Below are 23,565 nucleotides of genomic sequence, written 5' to 3'. Positions count from 1 at the left end.
TTCTGATATTTAAGTTGTGGTTTTGGAAAAAAGCAATAGTCGTTAAAGTTTGTCCAATTTAACATGGACAAAAGAACCAGTCTAATGCACACTGGGAAACTCACTGTGGATTATATATCAACATAATATAAATATATAAAATAAAAATATAAATACAAAAATACTTGGTTTATTTTTGTGGTTTTTAGTTTTAATTATGATACATGGTAAACACAACATAGTATATTTGGTAAAAGTAATATAGTCTTACCAAACACTTCACTAATAAATGTTTTTTCAGAAAGGGGGAGAGGCCACCCCAAGATTTTTTTGTGTGTGCATTTTGTTCTGTAATACTTTGTCTTTTTGGATTTAGCAAAGTTGTGCTGTATTTTTACCATATTCAAGCCAGGTACTTTCTTGTTAAACAAATTTTTTTTTCACTTGTTACCAATTGATTTTATTTTATGGCAGAATGTTACCATTTTTATTATACTGTATTTCCATATGATAGGTAGAAAATTTTCCTGAAATATTTAGTATTTCTTAATATTTATGTATATATCCTTTTGTGACATCTCCTCCATCTTTTAATTTTTGCAATGAATGAAATCCTCTTACAGAGGTTGAAGTCTTCTCTTTACAAGGAAATCGAGTCCCATGCAGTGCAACAACGCAAGCTTCCTTTACATTACAATCCCTTTTATTTTAATCTATACAGCCTCAGCCCTTCCTTCATTTTTTCCACAGGGACTGTATAATAACTGTGTTCCAGTTACCAGGGGCTTGGAATTGATGCCAAACATCCCATGTAGTGAAATATATTATTTAGTGGGAACTGGACTTTTTCAAAAGTGTGATGTTATCTATAGATCCACAATGACTCCCTTTTCACTTTGGGTAAATGTAAGCCCAATAAATAATCCAAAAAGATGGACAATTATATGTGATTCACATTCAGATCTTTCTTGAAATTCTAGTTTATTGACAACTCCTGTAATCCTGGTATCAATGTTACATGGATTTTCAGAGATTACAGGAGGAGATTTAAACCCATTTATGGAATCATTTAACAGTAAATAAACTATTTTGGGAGATGGGAGGAATTTTGGGGTTTCTGTACACAGGAAAGTTTCACCAGTCAAACTACTATAGTTAAACCACTAACTCCCCGTATGTTTTTTGGATTTTTTTGTTTTGTCTAAACAGCTTCCAAAGTGCCATAAACTAAACCAGAAAAAGGGTACTCTTATATTGGACTAACAGTGGGAACATGGGGATTTATACCTGTGTAACTATATATGTTTAAATTCACTCTTCACTTTTTACTGGTATAACTTTCCCATGTAGACAAGCCCTTAGAATAGCTATTTTTCCTCTTATAAAAACAGGACACTGAACAGATACATATGAATAAGAATATTATAAATAGAACTTTTTTGCTGTTTTAATATTTGAGTGCTTTAAAAATTATTTTAATGCTGTAGGCTCACCAACTCGCATACATGCAAGCCCAGGCCACTAATGGTGGCAATGCTGGTAACCCCACTACTAATAATGAAGAGGAGGAGGATGAAGAGGATGAATATGACTATGACTATGAATCTCTCTCTGATGGTAAAGAAGTATAGTTATTACAATGCTGTACTTAGAGAATTCTTGGTTTATAAAGTTTCTCCATACTTATGACTGACTTTAACTGTTTAAATTTGCTTCAGTTAGAATAGATCAAACAAGATGTATTGAGACATTTGCATGAGAAAATTGGGTTGTTCCACATTTTATGTATTTGTTACTGTATAATCTAGTATCACTTATAATGAATGATAACTTATATTCATTCTAAATTACATCAAAATAATCGTGTATATAAATGAAGTACAAAGTACTGTATTTTATATAAACCCTGTTTTCTTTGACGGTTTTAACACCTCAGAGTTCATGCATTTTTCATATTAATTCCTTTTCCCTAAGGGCTGAAGAGTGGCCTGGCTTGTGCAGTGGTATAAGGAGGCATAAGGCATTCTCTTACCATCTTGCCATACACTTCATAGATTGCAACACAGGAAGGGAAGCAGGCTTTGCAGAGCCACTACAACCTGTGGCCTACACAAATGGGTAGGGAGTGGGCAGACCCTTGGCTCCATCTCCCCAGAGGTCCTGATAGCATAGATATACCTGGGTGTCTGGTGGCCTACGTTGCACTGGGTATAGGCCTGGCAAAGTTTGCTCCCTCACTAGAGCAGTGGGAGATTTTGGAGATTTTGACTCTATTCTTTCTGGACTGCTCACGGGGCAGGGCCACATCACAGAGGCCCTTGTTCAGGTCAGATCTCATAGTTACAATGTAGATGTGTTTGCAAGCATGCCATTGCTGTCATTAATAAGTTAAACTAGTGATTTTTGTGCTAAGAGTTCAATCATGTTGCCAACATTCAAACAGTTTTTCAGGGACAGTATTCAGAACAGGTGCAGAACATCCTTCTATGAGTGCAGCATATACACTTGTAGTCTGGGGCCTGGACATGTTCCTGAAGTCAGTGAAGTTACACTAGGAATGAATTGGCCCAAGACATTCAAAAGTGATGTTGGTTTCATAATTGATAACTGTCAGAAAATGTGTTATGTCAAGATACATCACAACTGGTAGCCAAATTCATACCACCCAGAGACATGGCAAAAGAATAAAATAGTTCATTTGTTAAAACCTAAGACCAGATAGTGCCTGGCGTTTACACATGTGACCAAGTTTATGAAAGGCACAAAGCTCAGCACTTCCTTTAGTGCCAGACTTGTGTTTAAATGGCACAGCGAAACCTTTCACAAATTAAATTTATTTTATTGTTTCTCTGTTGGTGATGATGAAATTAACAAAATAAAATTTAATAAGGAGACTTAATGACTGCTTCTGATTTTCCGAAGATAAATATGAAAATGGCTCAGATTCTGGTGCCTGCTCCAGCTGCTTTGTGCTGTTCCAGCAGCACAAGATAGCTGGAAAGACTGCTTAATTGTCTACCTGAAAAATTCTCCCTGTGTAGAAGAATCTTCAGGTGGCATAGATGAAAATATGCTGTTCGAGTGCAGATGTTTCTTACATATTGGCCAGAAAGAAATTGCAAGTTGCCCACTATAAGTTGTACTTAAAACATGTTCCAGTAGGAGAAGACTGGAAAAGTCTGTGCACAATGCAGTACAAAAAGTAACCTGTGGCATGCTTTACTGCTTTAATATAATGGTTACACTGTTTGTTTGTTTTAACTATTATAATATTTGGCAGAACTAATCTAAATAATAATCATCTGAAAACTTTAGAAGATTTCAGTTTTATGCTGTAGTTTTGCGTAATGCTCATAGTTTTAAAATTGACACTTAATTTTCATTTTTTCTGGCTGTATTTCTTAATTTCCTTTACTCTTATCCCCTTTCTGACTCTGTTTTCCTGTAGCTGATGTCCTTAATGCTTCTCCCGCTCCTAACAGCCAGGAAGGTAAAAGCCATTTGGTTGAGCATTTTAACTGCATGAATTTCGGTACTGTGTCTCCAACTAGTTAAAAGTCTGTAGTGTAAATATATGGTACCTCCTTTGTATTAATTGAAAATGCATTCAAATGGTTTCATTAAGCCTTATTTACTGGTCAGGTATCATTGGAAAAACATTGGTTATTCATAAAGATATTGTGGTCCAAAATTACACACACACACACACACACACACACACACACACACACACACACACACACACACACACACACACACACACACACACACACACACACACACACACACACACACACGATGTATAAAGAGCCAAAATAAACAAAAGATGCTCCCCATTGTAACAGTTTTTCCATTCTTATAAATCACTCTAATTTGGGGGGCCAATCAGGGTAAGTCTCTAGCATGTACATGAGGCATGCTCTTTAAGGGGGAAGAATGCCTCAAGCATCTAGGCAGTGTGAAGTGGGGGCAGCATGAGAATCGAAGTCTGAAATGTGAAGATACCTTTTAAAATTACTGATTACTGACTAAACTATATTAACTGATAAACTTCTGCAATTCTTGAATATTCAAGAATATCACCTCTTAAATACTTTCAGTGGCAAGCCTTTGTTTCTGTGCTTCTTGATTTGCCAAAGAGGATGTGGAAATATTTAACTCGTATTTATTAAATGATTTTCTGGTTTTAATATCTACTGAACAAAAAAGACAGTGTAGAAGGTTTCATAGAAGAGCAACGTCCTAACAAAGAATATTACCAATGAAGGAGAAACGCTTTAACCAATAAACAAGTTATTTTTGCCAGTTGGTTATTCAGACATGTAACTAGGTGCTTTATCCAAAACAACTTGTTGTTGAAATAAAATTTGCAGTTAATTCTTGGCCTGCATATTGTTTATCTAAAATCAATTAATTTCTAGATAACATTCTGGAAGACCGACCTGAGACTAAATCATCCAGTGATAAACTGCAATTTGAATATAATGAAGAAACTGCCAAGAGAATAAAGAAGACTGATTGCATTACTTACAATAATAAAGGAAAGGTAGTACTTTTTTTTTTCCTCTCCCCCAAACCTTTTGACATGGATCCAGCTTCAAAAGGATTTGATTTGCTCAGGTGACTGAATCATCACATGGCAAATGCACTTTAATGACAAATATCTGGAAGCAGGGAACCATCCTAGGGAAGATAAGGTATATGCAACAAGCATCCGGGTCAAGAAAAGGATTCAGAGGTTATTGTGGACACAACATGGAGGTCATTAGACCAGTATACAACAGCAATAAAAACAGGAAAAGAAATTTGTAGGCTGTGAGCCAATGCCTACTGAAGTCAATGGAAGTCTTTCCACTGGCTTTAATGGGCATCGGATCAAGTCCCTAACCTTACTAGCAGAGAAAAATAGTATAAAACAAAATAATTGACTTTAATGGAAGGTGTTTGTTAAATTCCATCTGGATAATCTACACAGTCTTGGTTGGTTGTGCTGTAGGTGGGAATATATTCTTTATTAACTCATTAGTGTGTGATGGCAAAGTGACCTAATAAAGAACTCTAAAATATTTAAAAGATTGCTAAAGTTGATAAAAGGCAAGGGTTTCAAAAACATAATCTAAACAGTGGTGGCCCAGTTCTGCTCTCAGTGAGGCTGTCCCCCGCTACATCCCTGCCGACTTGAGGAGACAGCCATGCTGCAGCATGCCAGAGGAAGCGTGGAGTCGGGAAGCATATTGAGACTCAATCACAGTGGTTCCTTGGTCGGCTCCTGGCCAACACTGCTATTACGGATTGAGAGTAAACTCTTAGTCAGGCTCATATCTAGCAAAGAAGTACAGTGTCCACTCACAATTATAGTAATTCACTGTTGTTCCAAATTCTGTTGATGCAGTTTAAACTTCCCTGCCCTTGCTTTTTATAAAAGACTGTCCATCTCACTCTCAAAATTACACAAGTCTTGATTTTCTATGATTATGCTCCATATGTATAGTGCTATAACTGATGTTTCTGAAAGTAAGTTGAGTTTTTACATAAAAAGCAAACATTGTTTATAAATACCATATGGTTTTGCAGAGTACTTAACTGCAGCTTATAAAGTTTGCTTTATCTTCATGACTTTCGTAATTCCATAGAACACACACGGTTTATCAGATTTGAGGATTACTTTTTTTCCAAACCCAAGCAATTTACCAGATATTATTGTACTTCACTGTGAACTCATTTTTGACACACACTCCTCATGATATATTGAAAATGCTGGGCTCATCAGAACATTTTTCCAGGCTCGGGTGCACTGTATACTGACTAAGTCTTTACTGTTTCCATTTAGTTCAATGGGAGTTCTGTGCACAGAACAAAGACAAAATATGGCCCACTGTCCACAATTCATTTAAAAAAGCCAATAAATTTATCAGTATAATTATTTAAAATGATAGTTTTCGTAGTAGAGTTTAAAAGAAAAATCTCTTTTAGACTTTTTCCTGAAAGGTATATCTTATACTGTTTTAAATCAAGATAATATACATTTATTTAGAACAGATCTGTGCAATCTTTTTTATTAATGATCCAGGTTTATGTGAGTTTTGTGTTGTTAATCAGTAATAATTAGAGCATAATGTATTTTATATGTATATTAATATTATGAGATACATAGAGAAATCCACACTCAGTATATTCCTGGAGGGTATTGAATATCGTGAATTTCTATGTGCATCTTTCTCTTTCAATCTGAAGTGAAAACAACACCAATTAATAACTTTTTTCAAAAATTGATTTTAAAAAATAAACACTGGGAAACAAACCTGACAAAATTACAAAACTCCCTTTAAATGGTATTCCATTATCTTGAAATCAAGTCTGTTTAAAAAAAAAAATTCACCAGTATATTGGCTGCATATAAACTGGCTCAACATAAGAAATGTCAATTTCTGTATTAATTTGTCACATTAACAATCCAACTTCTGCCATTTTGCTTGCTTATGTGACAATACTCTTTATAAAACAATGCCTCAGGTGATTAAAACTGAGTCTCTCTACCTCAAATGCGTACTAGAAGAAAAATGGTGCTGATGCGTGTATATTTGCATTGTCTTCTTTTACAGGCAAAAATGAACTTTATTCATAAGATTACATTTATTTTTTTTCTCACTATTTCAGCTGGTTCATCCCATTTTTAACAGCCCCTTTTGACCCATTTTCTTTTTGTGCAATTTTGCTAAAATGTCCAGACGTCTCTCCTTGCGTATTCACTGTCCCTGGCAGCTGTATTCTCTCACGCAGTTTCCCACCCTTCTTGTTTTCCATCAAGAGCATGTGAAAAAATATCTTCACTAGTATTTCAAACAAACAAACAAACCAAAAATATATGAATTTGAAATAATTTTTCACTTATTTAAAGAAGACCTTCTATGGAATTTTCTTCCAGCTGTTGTACTGTCTTTCTCTCTGAGGTTTTTTCCAATTGTGACAGTCTCACAGCTGTTGGTTGATGATATTCAGCTTGTAACAGATAGTGTAGGTCTCCCCTTAATGATTATGCATACATTCTGCCATTGTTAATGTGAGCTATTCCCATGCATGCAGGGAGTCTTGCCTCCCAGATTATTGCTGGAAGTTCAACTTGAACATCAACCTTCCCCTCCTCTCAACTATGCACGTATTACGTTGTACAACTTTTTCAGTTAACTGGCAAAATTGCATTTTGCTTTTAGTAAAATTTACAAAAAGTAAAATGAGAAACTGGTTTTTAAAGTCATTTTGTCTTTATGAACAGAATGTATCACACACTTCTACTTTACGCTGAGTGAAGCTCCCTACCTATGGATAAACATGTATAAAAAGGGGTTAAAAATAAAGTGTAGGATGGAAAGCCTCCCTTCAGGGTCTTGACTGGTGATTCCTTAATATATAAAGGAATACTATTACTCTTTGTGTCATGTTGAGCAGGGATTGCAAGGCTGCTGCACTCCACAAGTGTGATCAGAGGTTACATGGGGGCACAAGTAAGGTAAAATACTAGTGGCCATATTTTCAAGAGCTGAGCTCCCATTTATTTAGTCACTTAAATAAATGACCAGATTGGGTGTTGCATTCTTTGGGATATCTGGTCTAGGTATGAACCCTCATACTGACTGGTAGTACGTCTCAAGCCCTCCATATGCTTGGTTTCCTGCTTTCAAGAGTGCAGGATAAAAAAAATAGTGTGGAGAATGATGTGGAGGGTGTGGGTGGAGAATGAGCCTTTTTGAGGAGACATGAGTTTAAGTGTTGTCGTCAGAATCATAGAAATGTAGTGCTGGAAGGGATCTTGAGAAGTTATCAAGTCCAACCCCAGTGCTAAGGTAGGACCATCCCTGATATGTGTTTCTCTAACCTTTTCTTAAAGACGTCCAATGGTAGAGACTATACAGCCTCCACTGGAAGCCTATTCCAGAGCTTAACAACCCTTATAGTTAGAAAGTTATTCCTAATATCTAACCTAAATCTCCCTTGCTACATATTAATTCTTCTTGGCCTATCTTCATTGGACATGGAGAACAATTGATCACAGTGCTCTTTATAAAAGCCCTTAACATATTTGAAGATTGTTATCAGGTCCCCCTTCAGTTTTCTTTTCTCAAGACTACATATGCCCATTTTTAAAATCTTTCCTCATAGGTCAGGTTTTCTAAACTCTTTGTCATTTTTGTTGCTCTTCTCTGAACTCTCTCCAATTTGTCCCCATCTTTCCTGAAGTCTGGCACCCAGAGTTGAACACCATACTCCAGCTTAGGCCTCACCAGGGCCGAGTAGAGTGGGATAATTACCTCCCATGTGTTACAGAGGATGCTGCTGTTAATACAACCCAGAATATTAGCCTTTTTCGCAACTGCATCACAGTGACTCCTATTCAGTTTTTGATCCAGTATAATCCCCACGTCCTTTTCATTTGAGCAGCACCAGCAGCTACCCATTTATCCCCCATTTTGTAGTTGTGTATTTGGTATTTCCTTCCTAAGTGTAGTACTTTGCATTTGTCTTCATTGAATATATTCTTGTTGAATGAAAATGAGCTGCTTAGGTCTCACTCCTGCTATGAGTCAGAAGTAACTTAGGGCCGGATTTTTAAAGTTATCTAGGTGTATTTTGAGTACTACTGCAATACAAATAGTACTAATATATGGTAACGAATGGGAAAAATAGATGCATGCATAAATCCATTATGTGAGGATATAGAACCATGTGTGCTGAATGTGATAAAACCACATCAAGTGTGTATATGAGGTATGCTAGAATACTTTCATTTTCAAACCTTTTGTATTATACATCACTTGAATTGTCACTTAGGTTTATGACATGGAACTGGGTGAAGAATTTTATCTTCCACAAAATAAGAAGGAAAGTAGACAGATAGCACCAGAGCTCTCAGATCTTGTCATCTATTGCCAAGCTGTGAAATTCCCTGGTAAGTATGCTTATTGCTTTACGTTTTCTAAATCTTTGGAACATTACAGTGATATAATTGTAACTGCTTATACTGTGGAATTCAAACTGTAGTATGTGGGGAATATGCCTTTTTTTTTTGTGGTTATGGATTCTGTACGATGACTGATGATTCTATATGCTGCGTTTGTCATGGAGGGAAAAAGTACTCCAACCCTTAAACTGTAGTGAACTGGCTAATTCCTATCTGAATGACAGCTAAGAACAAGCTGTTTTGTAAGGCTTTTCATTAGAATTTCACCTAAGGAGCTGCTATGCCAGGTCTGAAGAAGAGTTTGCAGCCTCTGGGAGGCGGAGCAGGTCAGGACTCTTTAAGAATAGGTTCCAAGTTAGCTTGTCACACCACTGCCAGAAGCCTTCCCTCTCACCTGCACCCCTGACATTATCATCTACATCCCTCATGACCCAGTAATTGGGCTAGACACCAGCTGGGGAATGGGGAGAGAGAGAGAGAGAGAGAGAGAGGTCGTGTTGGGGATGAGGCTAAAAGGGAAACTGGCATGGAACCAGGAGTAGAGAACATCTGGAGAGCAGGCCAGCAGCCCAGGTAAGGTGGATGGGTGGCAGGAAGAAAATGGCCCATGATAGGCATGTAGCAGTGATCCCGCAGGAGGACAGAGAGGTAGGAGGGGCTTCATTCTGTAGTGGTGGAGAGAGAGGGATTGGAAAACAGTAGGAGGTGGAGGAACTGAAATTGAGATTACTTGTCTTCATTTGCTCAGAACAGAATACTGAGGATGAGCGTATTTTGGCTAATATACTGTACATTGTGTATACTAACTCATTTTTTAAATTGCTAATTTACTGTTCATTATTGATAGTTTGTTGAAATGAGAATTCAGCTTCTTTAGTAGAACAGTTCTCTAGAGAAATATTGGCAACTATTGCACATTAGGATTTAATACAAAAAGAAGTATAATCTGAAATTAATTTACACAAAGTCAAGGTAAGCGAATTGAAAAATTAAAGAGAAACATTTCCCTAATCTTAGTTTTATGAATGTTAGGTGTAACTTGTAACAATGGCAAGTTAAAAAATAAGATTTGTGATTTTTAATTTAGGTGTACCCTTAATATAATCTACAGTGAAGTAATTCCAGTTGTCTTTCAAGTCAAATATTATTTTCTTCTGAGCAAAGAGTAGTATTTGCCATCTTTCATACAGTTTCAATTACTCAAAGCATTTTAATACACACATTTCTGACTTTCTAAAATGTTCCTAAAATTCAATTAGAAAATAAATACTCACTTGCCATAATTAAATTTCTCCTTTTGTTTTAATTCAAAACGTAATTAGGACAAATAAAAAAATCAGTTCCTTTCACAGGGAGGACACTTTTATAGGCATAGCTAGAACCCATAAAGCCTACTTTCCCAAGTTAACGTTTATATGCCCCCTCCTTTGGGGAAAAATCCTGCCCTTCTCTTTGTGGACATAGAGTCCCTGACCACAGTGCAACTGATGTGATTCCACTGTGCAGCAAGGGGACAGGAAGCTGGAAACACTTCACAGGCCCCAGCCAATAGACAATATTGGGGTTGGAGCAGTAGAAAAACGAGGACAAGGCTGGTGGATTCATAATTATGTGGATCTACTGACCAGTTTCTTCTGGAGAGGGGAAAGGATGCAAAAGTTGGGAGGGGGTGGGAGTAATGTAATCCTGAAGTAGCAGGAGTGGCTGCAAGGTGACTCTGCTATTGCTGTATAGTCTAAAGAGAAGATTTCTTTCCTCTGGCTCCTTTTACTTGTTTTGTGTTTTGCACTTATGATTTGGCTCTTTCTGAGGAAGCCAATCTTAGATCATAAGGCCAGAAGGGACCACTGTTATCATCTCTTGTCTGACCTCTTGTATAACACAGGCCAGAGGAATTCCTTGAATTATTTCTTGTTAAAATTAGAGTTTATCTTTTAGAAAAAAGTCCAATTTTGATAATAGCATTTTCAGTGATTGAGAATCCACAACAACCCTAGGAAATTGTTCCAACCCTTAGGTAATTTTGGTTAATTAAACTCTCTGTTAAAAAATTGCAACTTATTTCTAGTCTGAATTTGTTAAGCGTCAACTTCCAGCCATGTTGTTCCTTTGTCTGATAGGCTGAAGAGCCCTCTATTATCAAGTTTCTGTTCTGTAGGTATTTCTAAATTGTGATCTAGTCATCCCTTAACCTTCTGTTCATTAAACTACATAGATTGAGCTCCTTGAGTCTTTCACTATAAGGCATGTTTTTAATTCTTTAATCATTTTTGTAGCTCTTCCCAATCCCTCTCCAATTTATCAACATCATTCTTGAATTTTGGACACCAGAACATATGATCAAGTGAAAAGCTAAGGGAATTACTCCAAATGTGAATGTGAAGACCTAGGCTAACACTTGAACGCTGCCTGATGCAGTGACCCGGTCAACAACCTGTACTCCCAAGAAATAGATAGTAACTATGATTTGGGAGCAATAAGCTCTGATGACCAGAACAATATTCCAGTATTGGTTACATCAGAGCCAAATAGAGCAGTAATATAACCTCCCTACTTTTACTTGATATTCCCCTGTTTATACATCCTAAAACAAACATGTTTTCTTCCTTCTCCTTGACAAAAATGTTAAACAGGATAGGGCCAAGAATTGATTCCTGTGGGATCCCTCTGGAAATTTTACCAGTTGATGATCATTTGCCAATTACAATTCCATTTTGAGACCTATCAGTTAGTCAATTTTTATTCCATTTAATGTGTGCCATGTTGAACTTGTATTGATCTAGTTTCTTAATCAAAATGTTGTGTGGTGCCTTACAGAAGTCTAAGTATATTACATCAGCACTGTTACCTTTATCAAACCAATTTGTAATCTCATCAGAAAAAGAGATTGAGTTTGATAACATATATTGTCCATAAGCCCATGTCGATTGGCACTTATTATAGTACCCTCCTCTAATTCATGAAAGCATTTTATCTGTTCTGATTGTTTATGGTGTGGAGAACGAGAATGATGTCTGTATTATGTCTATGAATGTTACCTCATTTTACCTGCTCGTTTTACCTGTCCGATTACATGGAGTTGAATTAAAAGGGGTTGTTAGGAAAAGCCAGGAAACAACACCATTGTCACAGCTAAGACATCTTTGGATAAACAACTTCCAGTGGGCAACGGCTGAGCTACAAAATGATGAAGATGCTCTTCCTAGGTGCCAGCCGAATGTTACGCTGCTGTTTTGCCAAGGCCAGAGTTTAAGATCAAAAGAACAATGCTCCACTGAAAAATCCCTGCCTAGAGAGAAAGGGAGAATGACTTGTTTGCAGCTGCTAAGGGAGAGACTCTGCAAGAGGGACTGAGATAGGCAGAGCATGCAGCAGGGCTCTGTGGGATGTGTCGGAGGCAGTTGCGCTCACTTATGCTTTGAGAGAGGTGATGAACTCTAGACAGGACCCAGGCAGGCAGAACTTTTGTGGTTTTAACCTTTTCCTCTGTTTGCTATGTAACTCTCTGTGAATGGACATTATGTCCCTTTGGAAGGAGCTGTGCTGAGTCACCTTAATCAGCCAGTGGTCAAAGGCTCCCAGAGAGACAGCTGTGTCTGTCATCTTAGCAAAGTTGGAATCAGGGAGTTGCACCCAGGGATCCAGTCTAGGAGTGATAAAGCCATGGAGTTCCACCAGGAGAGAGGGAAAGGTAGAGAAACCTGTCACCTGAGGGGTGCACTCGAGAGGCCCTATAACTATGACAGTAGAGTGGGAATAAGGAGTGTTGTTGCCCATTGATCCAATCCAAAGAGTGCCATTGTGGGAAGAGTGCAGCAAGTAGAGGCCCTGTCACTTGGAAAAGGTGCCTAAAGGAGAGACTGGAGGACAGATCACAGATGCAGTTTGCCCCTGAACCATCACATGTGGCTAGGGCTCAACTTACCCTAGTGTTTTGCTTTGCCCTCCAATAATTAGGTAACAGGTTAGTCTGTTTCCTCAGTGACTGTCTCCACAAAGAAGGGTTTGAAACATAAGACTTGACTGCCAAAAGTTTTGCTCCTTTGAAACCCTACTTAATCCTCCAATGTGGAAAGGACCCAACACCAGAAAAAATTAATGCACCCAGTGGGCCCAGTTCTAGGGTCCAGGTGACATCCACTTTGTACCACCTTTTATGCTCTTGGCCATGGGCTGGGCTGGCCTCAGGCACAACTTAGAGCAGCTTTAGCACTGCTCTAGTTTTCTCCTGGCTACAGATGGCCACCAAACGACCATTCAGGCCATCAGTGCTCTGGTCATGCCCCGTATGTCAGGGAATCAGAAGAAGAGGTGGTATAGGGCTGGCTATGCAGCCTCTACACAACCTGGAAATTAACCAAGTAACAAATAACCCCAGTTTTACAGATACTTTGTGCTGCTGGAGTAGTGCTAATGTGCTATATCAAGGTCCAGGATCTGGCCAAATATATGTTGAAAAGGCCAGAAGTCTGCTGTGAGTTATCCGTTGCTCCATGTTCTTCCTAAATCATCTGAAGTTTTATTTTGCAGCTGATTATTATTCTAATATAGGTAGTTATGTTTAACACAGATAATTCTCCCAGTTGTACTAGCCAATGCACAGGATATTAGAGTTGAAGTACTTATTATTATAGTATCTTCCTTTTACAAAAATATTATCTGTTTCCTTCATTTTGTCTCTTGGTTAATAGTGGGTAGAACTGGACAAAACTAGAGATTTCCAGTTTGTGGGAAATTTTTGATATTTTGAAATCTCCTGCAAACTGGACATCTTAAAAATAAAAAAATGGAAAAATGATCCCTGGGACTGCCTCAGCTGCTAAGTGAAACTGACATTCTTGTCAGTTTCATTGCTTCCAGTGAACAGCTGTTGGAGTCTGTCTCATGGTCTATGACTCCTGGGCAGCCCCAACCTGAACTGTCCCAGGCCAGGGGACCCAGGACTTCTAGACTTGGGGGCCAAGTGGCTCCCCATGCAGCCCAATTCCCAAGCAGGCAGCACAGGGAGCCAGCTGGCCTGGAAATCTGAAAACCCTGGGCACTTCCAGGATTTCCTGACTCAAGCTGAGGTTCTCATGTTTCCCAGTCTCCCTGCTGGGGAGCTGGGAACCAAACAGTGGAACTCAGACTCCCAGCTCTGTCATGAAGGCTGGAAGCCCTGGCTTGGTGGGGCTGCCCCAGAGCTATGGACCTTGGAAGCCGTGAGTGGCTCCATTGAAATGATGTGCTTAACTTCATTCAGTATGTGCAAAAGCATTTGAAGGATTGAGACCTCACTGCTAAACTGCAATAGGTTGAGTTCAGTGGAGCAGAATCCAACTTCTACTAAGCTTCAAATTAGTAGTTAAAATATTAATTTTCAGTGTAAATTCAGTATTTTCTTCTATTGTAACTTAAGTTTTCAATTTACATTTCTTTGTGCAATAATTTTTTTTCAAATTTTAATAAAAAATTAAGAAATATGTAAGTTACAGATATGTCGTGGAGTTCCAATAGCATTCTTCATCTGGCTTTCATGTGTTGAACTGATGTCAAAAGAGCTCCTTGATGTATTTTTACTTTGTATTTCAGTTAGATCTGACCAAAACCCACTGAAATCAATGGAAGGGCATTTAAATCAGTGGAAATGGAATCCATTGATTTCAGTGGAGTTTAGATCATGTCCTTAATGATTGTTTTGTTTTGAATATATGTATATAGAATAATAATATTTATTATAGTGCTTTTCATCTGAGTATCTCAAAACAGGTCATAATCATTAAGGGATTAAAAGATTTTCCACACTTACAAATATTTTCCATGGTTGAAATATGAGTTATAAATAGTAGTTTTAATATAATATAAGATGGACTCGAAAAGACTCATGGGTCAACTAGTATATTACCCTACGATTCTTTGGGATTGTACTTACATCAAATTTAGTCCTTTTTGTCAGGTTCATTTGAACACATAGTCAGTGTCCTTGCCTACAGTGTGTCAGTACCATGATATGATATACTTGTATGTTTTGATTTACCGGAAAAACAGGTTAGATCTGTGATGGGTAGCATTATTTTTTAGGTGACTGTTCATTGTAGAATTTGTTTTGAGAGTCATTGGGGCTATTCTGTAACACAAGACTTAAATCACTTCCTGTTCTCCAGCCAAAAATAAATCTCAGGCAACAGTTATGTCACAAAGATTTTTTTTTCCCTGTGTTGCATTGTATATCATCTTCTTGATGATTGTAAATATAGTTAGACTCAGTTACTGGGAATCATATTCTAGTTGTTCTGCGTGCTACTTTAGTATTAGTGCCTCAAAGAATAAAGTGAAAAATGATGGAAAATGTCATGCCCTCTTGGTCATGTTTTTTGGCTTATTTATTTTACTTTTATGGGAACAGGCCTGTCAACGCTAAACCCATCTGGCTCTAGCAGAGGAAAGGAAAGAAAAAGCAGGAAGTCCATTTTTGGCAACAATCCTGGCAGACTAAGCCCTGGGGAGCCAGCAACGCTTGCCAAAGCATCTGGAAAAGGTAAAGTCAGGATCTTCTTTCACCAATCACGTGGAATGACTCTGTAGTCCAACACATACACCAGATCAAGTTGTTAAAGATCAAACAATTTACTGTGTGCATGCTGCTCTTGAATTTTTGAATCACTTTTCATTAATAGTGCAGCTATTACAATAACTTCTTTATAAAGAATCAACTGTAGAGTATGGAATGTTAGTATAGGATTAATTTTCTGGAGGTATAAAGTTAGTCAGTTAAAAATTACTGATGAGAATGATTGATTCACAACTAAAATATTTATATCTTATAGCTTCAACATGTACCTTAGGATCAAGTTTATATATTAAAAGATATGGGAGGAGATTTTCACAGGTGCAAACGACAGTTAAACAGCTAACTGCCATTTTATGTCTTGAAAAGCTTCCCCATAGTCTTTAGGCAAAATCCTGCACTTAGACTTGGTGCAAACTTCAATGGGGCTGCAAGGGATATAAATCAGCAAAGAATTTGGTCCTCCATCTTTTTACTGCAGGTTGTATAGTAAAGTTTGAAAGTGACATAGTAGTCTTAAAGAAATTTTATATTCTTTCCATTTAAACAATCTCTATATTCCAAGCAGCGTACTAGCAATATTATAAAGGTTTCCAGCAATGAATTAAGAGTCAAGACTCATTTCAAACTGTTAAGATAGTCTCACACATTAAATACCACATTAAATGTGTACTCATTTAATTCAAGGAAATGATATTCAAATATTTTTTTATTGAAATACCTTTTAATACATGCCTAGTTACAGTATCAGTATTTAACCATTATGTAGTCTCTCACTAATTGCTCTTACTGCACATGAAGAAAGAAACGTGATATCTATGTGAACACTGTGGTTTCTAGAGATCATTTATTTTTACCCTATCCAAAATACATAAATATACTTCACAGGAAAAAACTGATGCTTGAGGTCTGAGGATCTGCAGCTATAATTTGAGATTAATGTTTATTTTCCAGGTCCTTTTGAGGGTGCCCGGCAAACCTGGGAAGAACTTTGTTCTCCTCCTTTCAACCATACAACTTCTCTCAGTGCTATCATAAGGACACCTAAATGTTATCATATCTCTTCACTGAATGAGAATGCTGCCAAACGTCTGTGCAGACGATATTCTCAGAAACTGATTGAGCATACCACATGTCAGCTATTGAGAACATATCCTGCTGCCACACGCATTGACTCTTCAAACCCCCATCCCCTTATATTCTGGCTCCATGGAATACAGCTAGTGGCAGTTAACTATCAAACTGATGGTACGGGTAGAATAATTCCTCTAGTAATATATATTTATGTACATTTTAATATCAAATAAGTGCTTCTTTAATTATGAAACTGTATTTACCATAATATTCCTTTATCTTACCATCATCTGTATTTGTGGATTTATTAAACAGATGTTGGGTTATTTTGCAAAGATACTGTACTTGAAAAAGTTTTGAGTAAATATATACCTGGGTGGTAACTCATAGAGAATAGGGACCAGATTGTATCCATTAGCACAGCCTGAATAAGAGGTGTTGCATAAGGGCACCACCCCAGAAATAGCCCTGGGAGAAATTGTGACTCTAACCAGCACAATTCATCCCGTGCTCCCCTTTTGTTCCCAGGGAAGTAATTTATGCCAGCTCTTGAAAGGGTGCATCTTCCTTCCCAACACATGCCCAACCAACCAACCTTCCTCACCCACTTGCTTGCTGCAGAGAACATCAGACCCTGCATTGTACCCAGGAGGGAGACAGATGATTTGGATAAAATTCCATGTGGCCATTTGAGACTGCGGGGGCGGGGGCTTTACCTGCATTTACTTCCTTTTGCAACCATGTTAAGGCTAAAAGCAGTCTAGCCTATGTGAATTACTGCTTCCAGAATACTGGAATTCTGTGCCTACTTTGGTAGGTCTTCTGCTTCACTGATGACGTGGAAGTGCCTAGAGCACTGCACCCACAGATACAATAATTGGCTGGAATCCAGCACTTTTACAGTGCTGTAGCCACAATATCGTTTATAATAACTTTTTAAGTATACAAAGACACTGAATTCCCTTATCCTAGAAATGACTCCTCTGGAACAAAGTCTGGGTACTGATGCAGGGTTGGTTACAATCTTTGGGCTATATTCTATCCCTACTTATGCTCCCTTACCTTTTGGGTTTTCATAAAAAGTTGCTCCATTCAGCTGATTTCAGATTACACAATCCTTTTTTTTTTTTTCATCCTAGATTTTGGGGAAAATCTCAGGAAACTTGCTAGGTATTGTTAGTGGGTGTGGCCAACTCCTTAATAGAACAAAAACTAGAAAATGGGTGAAACTGGAAAATCCTTATTTTTTTAAAGTATAAACTATTTGGGCAACTTGGATATGTAAGTTAAAGCTGTACCCAGAAATTTAATATTAGTTTTATACTGTCAATTCCTTTTTAACAGTAATCTTTAAAAAACCCACATTTTGCTGTCTTTCTATTGAATTTTCACTATTTTTCAGTTGTGACTGCTTTACTTTTGCAGATCTCCCTCTGCATCTTAATGCAGCAATGTTTGAGGCGAATGGTGGCTGTGGGTGTGTTTTGAAACCCCCTGTTCTGTGGGACAAGAACTGTCCAATGTACCAGCAATTTTCTCCATTAGACCGAGATCTGTATAATATAGAGCCAGCTATATATTCTTTAACAGTAAGTACATTTTAAGGGAATGCTATATATTTAAAATATTAATATTTAATATTAAAAGCTAAATATTCAAACTGGATGTCGTATAACTTCAGCCCAAAAAGGATCCCATCAACCACACTTTTATATTAATATATTCTATAATAATTAGAACATAAGAACGGCCATACTGGGTCAGACCAAAGGTCCGTCTAGCCCAGTATCCTGTCTTCTGACAGTAGCCAATGCCAGGTGCCCCAGAGGGAATGAACAGAACAGGTAATCATCAAGTGATCCATCCCCTGTCGCCCATTCCCAGCTTCTGGCAAACAGAGGCTAGGGACATCATCCCTTCTCACCCTGGCTAATAGCCATTGATGGACCTATGCTCCATGAACTACCCTAGTTCTTTTTTGAACCCTGTTATAGGCTTGGCCTTCACAACATCCTCTGGCAAAGAGTTCCACAAACTTACTGTGCGTTGTGTGAAAAAATACTTCCTTTTGTTTGTTTTAAACCTGCTGCCTATTAATTTCATTTGGTGAGCCCCTAGTTCTTGTGTTATGAGGAGTAAATAATACTTCCTTATTTACTTTCTCCATACCAGTCATGATTTTATACAGGTCAATCATATCCCCCCTTAGTCATCACTTTTCCAAGTTGAAAAGTCTCAGTCTTCTTATCTCTCAACAGCCGTTCCATACCCCTAATCATTTTTGTTGCCCTTTTCTGAACCTTTTCCAATTCCAATACACCTCTACCCCAATATAACGCGGTCCTCGGGAGCCAAAAAATCGTACCGCGTTATAGGTGAAACTGCGTTATATCGAACTTGCTATGGAGGGCCAGGTAGGGAAGGCTGTGCCTCCCCAAACAGCCTGGCCCTGCACCCTATCCAACCCCAACCTACTTCCTGCCCCCTGACTGACCCCTCAGAACCCTCGACCCATCCAAACTCCCCCGTCCCCTGACCGCCCCCCAAGACCCTCTGCCCCTTATCCACCCCCCCAGCCTGGCCCCCTTAACACACCACTCAGAGCAGTGTGTCGGAGCCAGACACGCTGCCGCCATAGGTGCCAACTCCAGGGCTGGAGCACCCAGGTTACTTGCTGTGGCCCTCCCCCAGCCCCAGCTCACCTCTGCTCCACTTCCTCCCCTGAGCACGCTGCCACTCCACTTCTCCCCCCTCCCTCCCAGGTTTGCGCAAGCCTGGCACGGAGAGGGGAGGAGGGGAAATGCTTTACCGCGTTATATCCGAATTTGTGCTATGTCGGATCACGTTATATCGGGGTAGAAGTATATATCTTTTTTTGAGACGGGGCGACCACATCTGCACATACGGATTTATATAGAGGCAATATATTTTCTGTCTTATCTATCCCTTTCTTAATGATTCCCAACAATCGGTTTCTTTTTTGACTGCCGCTGCACACTGAGTGGATGTTTTCAGAGAACTGTCCACAATGACTCCAAGATCTCTTTCTTGAGTGGTAACAGCTAATTTAGACCCCATCATTTTATATGTATAGTTGGGATTATGTTTTCCAATGTGCATTTCTTTGCATTTATCAACCTTGAATTTCATCTGCCATTTTGTTGCCCGTCACCCAGTTTTATGAGATCCTTTTGTAGCTCTTTGCAGTGTGCCTCAGACTTAACTATCCTGCATAGTTTTGTATCATCTGAAAATTTTGCCACCTCACTGTTTACCCCTTTTTCCAGATCATTTATGAATATGTTGAATAGGACTGGTACCAGTACAAACCCTTGGGGGACACCACTATTTACGTCTCTCCATTCTGAAAACTGACGATTTAGTCCTACACTTTGTTTCCTATTCTTTAACTAGTTACAGATCCATGAGAAGACCTTTCCTCTTATCCCATGACACCTTATCTGGGGACCTTGTCAAAGGCTCTCTGAAAATCTAAGTACACTATATCCACTGGATCCCCTTTGTCCACATGCTTGTTTACCCCCTCAAAGAATTCTAGTAGATTGGTGAGGCATGATTTCCTTTTACAAAAACCATGTTGACCCTTCCCCAACAAATTATGTTCATCTGTGTGTCTGACAATTTTTTACTTTACTATAGTTTCAAACAGTTTGCCCAGTACTGAAGTCAGGCTTACAGGCCTGTAATTGCTGGGATCACCTCTGGAGCCCTTTTTAAAAATTGGCATCATGTTAGCTATCCTCCAGTCATTTGGTACAGAATAATGACTTGTAATAATTAAGATCAGTATAACTAAAAGAAGTTACTGGGGGGGGGATTCTCTAGTTTGTTTATTTGTGCATTGACAGCACTGTGCTTATAGTGTTTTTCACTGTTTCCCCTTGTTGACATGAGTGCTTACCCCTAAGGTGCCCCTACGTACCTGTGAATAAATTGAACAACTGTCATGTCAAGCTTGAACAAAATAGAAGTATTGCAAATGTTAGGCCTCAAACTTCCGTATTCTGCAAAATGCAAGCCTTGCAAAAATAAAGCTTACGCTTGTGACTTGTGCTCAGGAAACGAGGCGACCAGATAGCGATTTATGCTGACTCATATGTACTTATCAATACAAAATTACCCACATTCAAAATCTAATTGGCTACAGAAAATAAATAGGCCTAAAAATTTAATATGCATCAATTATACAATTAAGGCAACCACATAAACAATGTGGCCCACCCTGATTGGTTGGTCTGTTCTAAAACATGGCGGTTAGACCAGATAAAAAGGCGAAGGCACGGGAGTGTGTGTGTGTGTGTCTCTCGTCGGTCGTACCTGATCCACACCCCCTGAACCGAAGGGACGTGCACTTCTCGACTGTCTGTACGTGGCCAGTGTGGAAAATGGCCGACTGCAGGGTAACGTATTTTTTCGGATGAATGCAGGGTATGTCTATGGAGTAAAGAAGTCTGGTCGCTCGAGCCAAATTGATCATAGTCGTATCGATACCATAGTGTAAAATCAATAGTAGATGGCTGATGCATAATAGCTTTGCATGTGTTATTGCTTGTCTTTTACGTAGTCCTAGCAAAAGCATGTAGCGCTGTCGTTCATCAGCTTTATGTTGCCTTTAAAAACACCAGGAATATAGGGCTGGTGAACAATAGTTTTACCTATGCTTGTCTTCGGGGCTTTTATAACCTGCCAGGACCAGCATATGTAGAGTCACTGTTCAGGAACTCGCAAATGGTCCACAATATTACTTTTACTTGCGCTTGTCTTCAGTATAATCTGCCTTTTGTACCAAGACATGGCAATGCATGGGACTGCACCTCTCACACCCCTCTGGTGGCCATCTTCTCAGCTCCAATGACCAGTGTCATCTCTGGACTCTCTCACTGGGTCTTCTTTGCCTCGGCCCTTTGCCCAAGTCACACAGCAGTTCAGCTTCCCTTCTGGGGTTCAGTCCCCTTCTAGGGTTCAGCTGAAAAACATTTTTGTCACACCACCTGGGCTTAACTCTAAACAAAAGGTCCTTTGCCCCTTCTGGGCTCCTCCCCCCATCAGGATACTGACTGACTGCTGGGAATCCAAATACGACTTAAACTACCCTTCTGCTTGTATCTCATTCCCTGGTATTCACAGACCCTAGATTGGGGGTTCCTCCCCACTCTAGGGCCCCACCATAGGAAGTGGCCCTGCTCCTGTAGCTATTCTTTCTGGCCACAGACAATCCCAAATACTGGACCTTCTTTGAGGCCCTTCTGAGGGCCAGGGAACTCTCCCTAGCTTCTCTCTCCTGGGTCCCTCCCTATCAGCTGAACTCCCTCAGCTCCTTATTCAGCCTAGCTCCGCCTCCCAGGGGTCTCTAGTAATCGTGCTTCTTGCAGCTTCCCAGTCCCAGCCAGCTCCCTTTTCAACCAGTCCTTACTCAGCCAGCTCTGTTACTCTTTTGGAACAGCACCCCCAGGGCAATTATTGAATCACAGAAATGTAGGGCTTGAAAGGGGCATCGAAATCAGCAAGTCCAGCCCCCAGTGCCGAGGCAGGACCAAGTAAACTTGGATCATCCCTGACAGGTGTTTGTCCAACCTGTTCTTAAAAACCTCCAATGAGGAGGATTCCATAGTCTCCCTTGGAAGCTTGTTCCAAAACTTAACTACTCTTATAGTTAGTAAGTTTTTCCTAATATCTAACCTAAATCTCCCTTGCTGTAGGTTAAGCCTGTTGTTTCTTGTCCTACCTTCAGTGGATATGGAGAACAATTGATCACAGTCCTCTTTATAACAACCCTTAACACATTTGAAGACTGTGATCACGTCACCCCCTCAGTCTTCTTTCCCCAAGACTAAACATGCCCAGGTTTTTAACTTTCCGCATAGGTCAAGTTTTCTAAACCTTTTGTCATTTTAGTTGCTCTTCTCTGAACTATTTCCAATTTTTCCACATCTTTCTTAAACTGTGACACCCAGAACTGGATACAGTAATACAGCTGAGGCCTCGCCAGTGCCCAGGAGAGAGGGATAATCGTCTCCTATGTATTACACTTCTATTAACAAACCCCAGAATATTAGCCTTTTTCACAACTGCATCACATTAGTGACTGCTATTCAGTTTGTGATCCACTAAAACACCCAGATCCTTGTCAGCAGTGCTACTGCCTAGCCAGTTATTCCCCATTTTGGTGTTGTGCTTTTGATTTTTCCTTCCTAAGTAAGATACTTTGTACTTGTCCTTATTGAATGTCATCTTGTTGAATTCAGATCAGTTCTTCAATTTGTCAATATCTTTCTGAATTACAATTTTGGCCTCCAAAGTGCTTCCAACCCCTGCCAGTTTGGTGTCATCTGCAAATTTTATAAGCATCCTCTTCACTTCGTTAACCAAGTCATTAATGAAAATATTGAATAGTACCAGGCCCAGGACTGACCCCTGGAGGACCTCACTAGATACACCCTCTCAGTTTGACAGTGAACCATTGGTAACTACTCTGAATACAGTCTTTCAACCGGCTGTGCACCCATCTTATAATAATAATTTCATCTAGACCACATTTCCCTAGTTTGCTTATGAGACTGTCATGTGCGACTGTCAAAAGCCTTACTAAAATCAAGATATATCCACTAGGCCAGTATTCCTGTCAAAGAAGGAAATTAGGTTGGTTTGGCATGCTTTCTTCTTGACAAATCCATGCTGGCTATTCCATATAACCATCTAGAAAATGCTTACAAATGGATTGTTTAATAATTTGTTACAGTACCTTTCCATGTATTGAAGTTAGGCTGACTGCACCATAAGTCCCTGAGTCCTCTTTCTTCCCCTTTTCAAAAATAAGTAATGTGTTTGGCCTTTTCCAGTCCTCTGGGAGCTCACTCATCTTCCATGAGTTCTCAAAGGTAATCACTAACGGTTCCAGGATTGCCGCAGCTAGTTCCTCAAGGATGAATTTCTTTAGGCCCTGCCACCTTGAATATATCTAACTTATCTCAATATTCTTTAACCTGTT

General features: G+C 39.1%; 2 protein-coding genes across 2 annotated transcripts in view; one reads left to right on the top strand and one right to left on the bottom strand.

The window, feature by feature from the left end:
* The window catches only part of PLCE1 (phospholipase C epsilon 1), a 326,950-nt gene that overhangs the window by 277,984 nt on the left and 25,401 nt on the right, over positions 1-23,565 (top strand). Inside the window, exons 20-26 of the mRNA XM_074959062.1 lie at positions 1,467-1,596; positions 3,428-3,469; positions 4,401-4,525; positions 8,806-8,923; positions 15,321-15,452; positions 16,437-16,730; positions 17,982-18,145. Of these exons, the coding sequence (XP_074815163.1) occupies positions 1,467-1,596; positions 3,428-3,469; positions 4,401-4,525; positions 8,806-8,923; positions 15,321-15,452; positions 16,437-16,730; positions 17,982-18,145 (1,005 nt within the window). The remainder of the gene's footprint in view (positions 1-1,466; positions 1,597-3,427; positions 3,470-4,400; positions 4,526-8,805; positions 8,924-15,320; positions 15,453-16,436; positions 16,731-17,981; positions 18,146-23,565) is intronic.
* Positions 8,418-23,565, bottom strand: part of TNKS2 (tankyrase 2) — a 299,288-nt gene continuing 284,140 nt past the window's right edge. The window contains exon 23 of the mRNA XM_074959067.1: positions 8,418-8,492. Coding sequence (XP_074815168.1) covers positions 8,433-8,492 — 60 coding nt within the window. The 3' untranslated portion in view covers positions 8,418-8,432. The remainder of the gene's footprint in view (positions 8,493-23,565) is intronic.

Source organism: Natator depressus, chromosome 7 (assembly GCF_965152275.1).
Source record: "Natator depressus isolate rNatDep1 chromosome 7, rNatDep2.hap1, whole genome shotgun sequence".
Lineage (NCBI taxonomy): Eukaryota > Metazoa > Chordata > Testudines > Cheloniidae > Natator > Natator depressus.
This window is presented reverse-complemented; position numbering and strand designations above follow the sequence as displayed.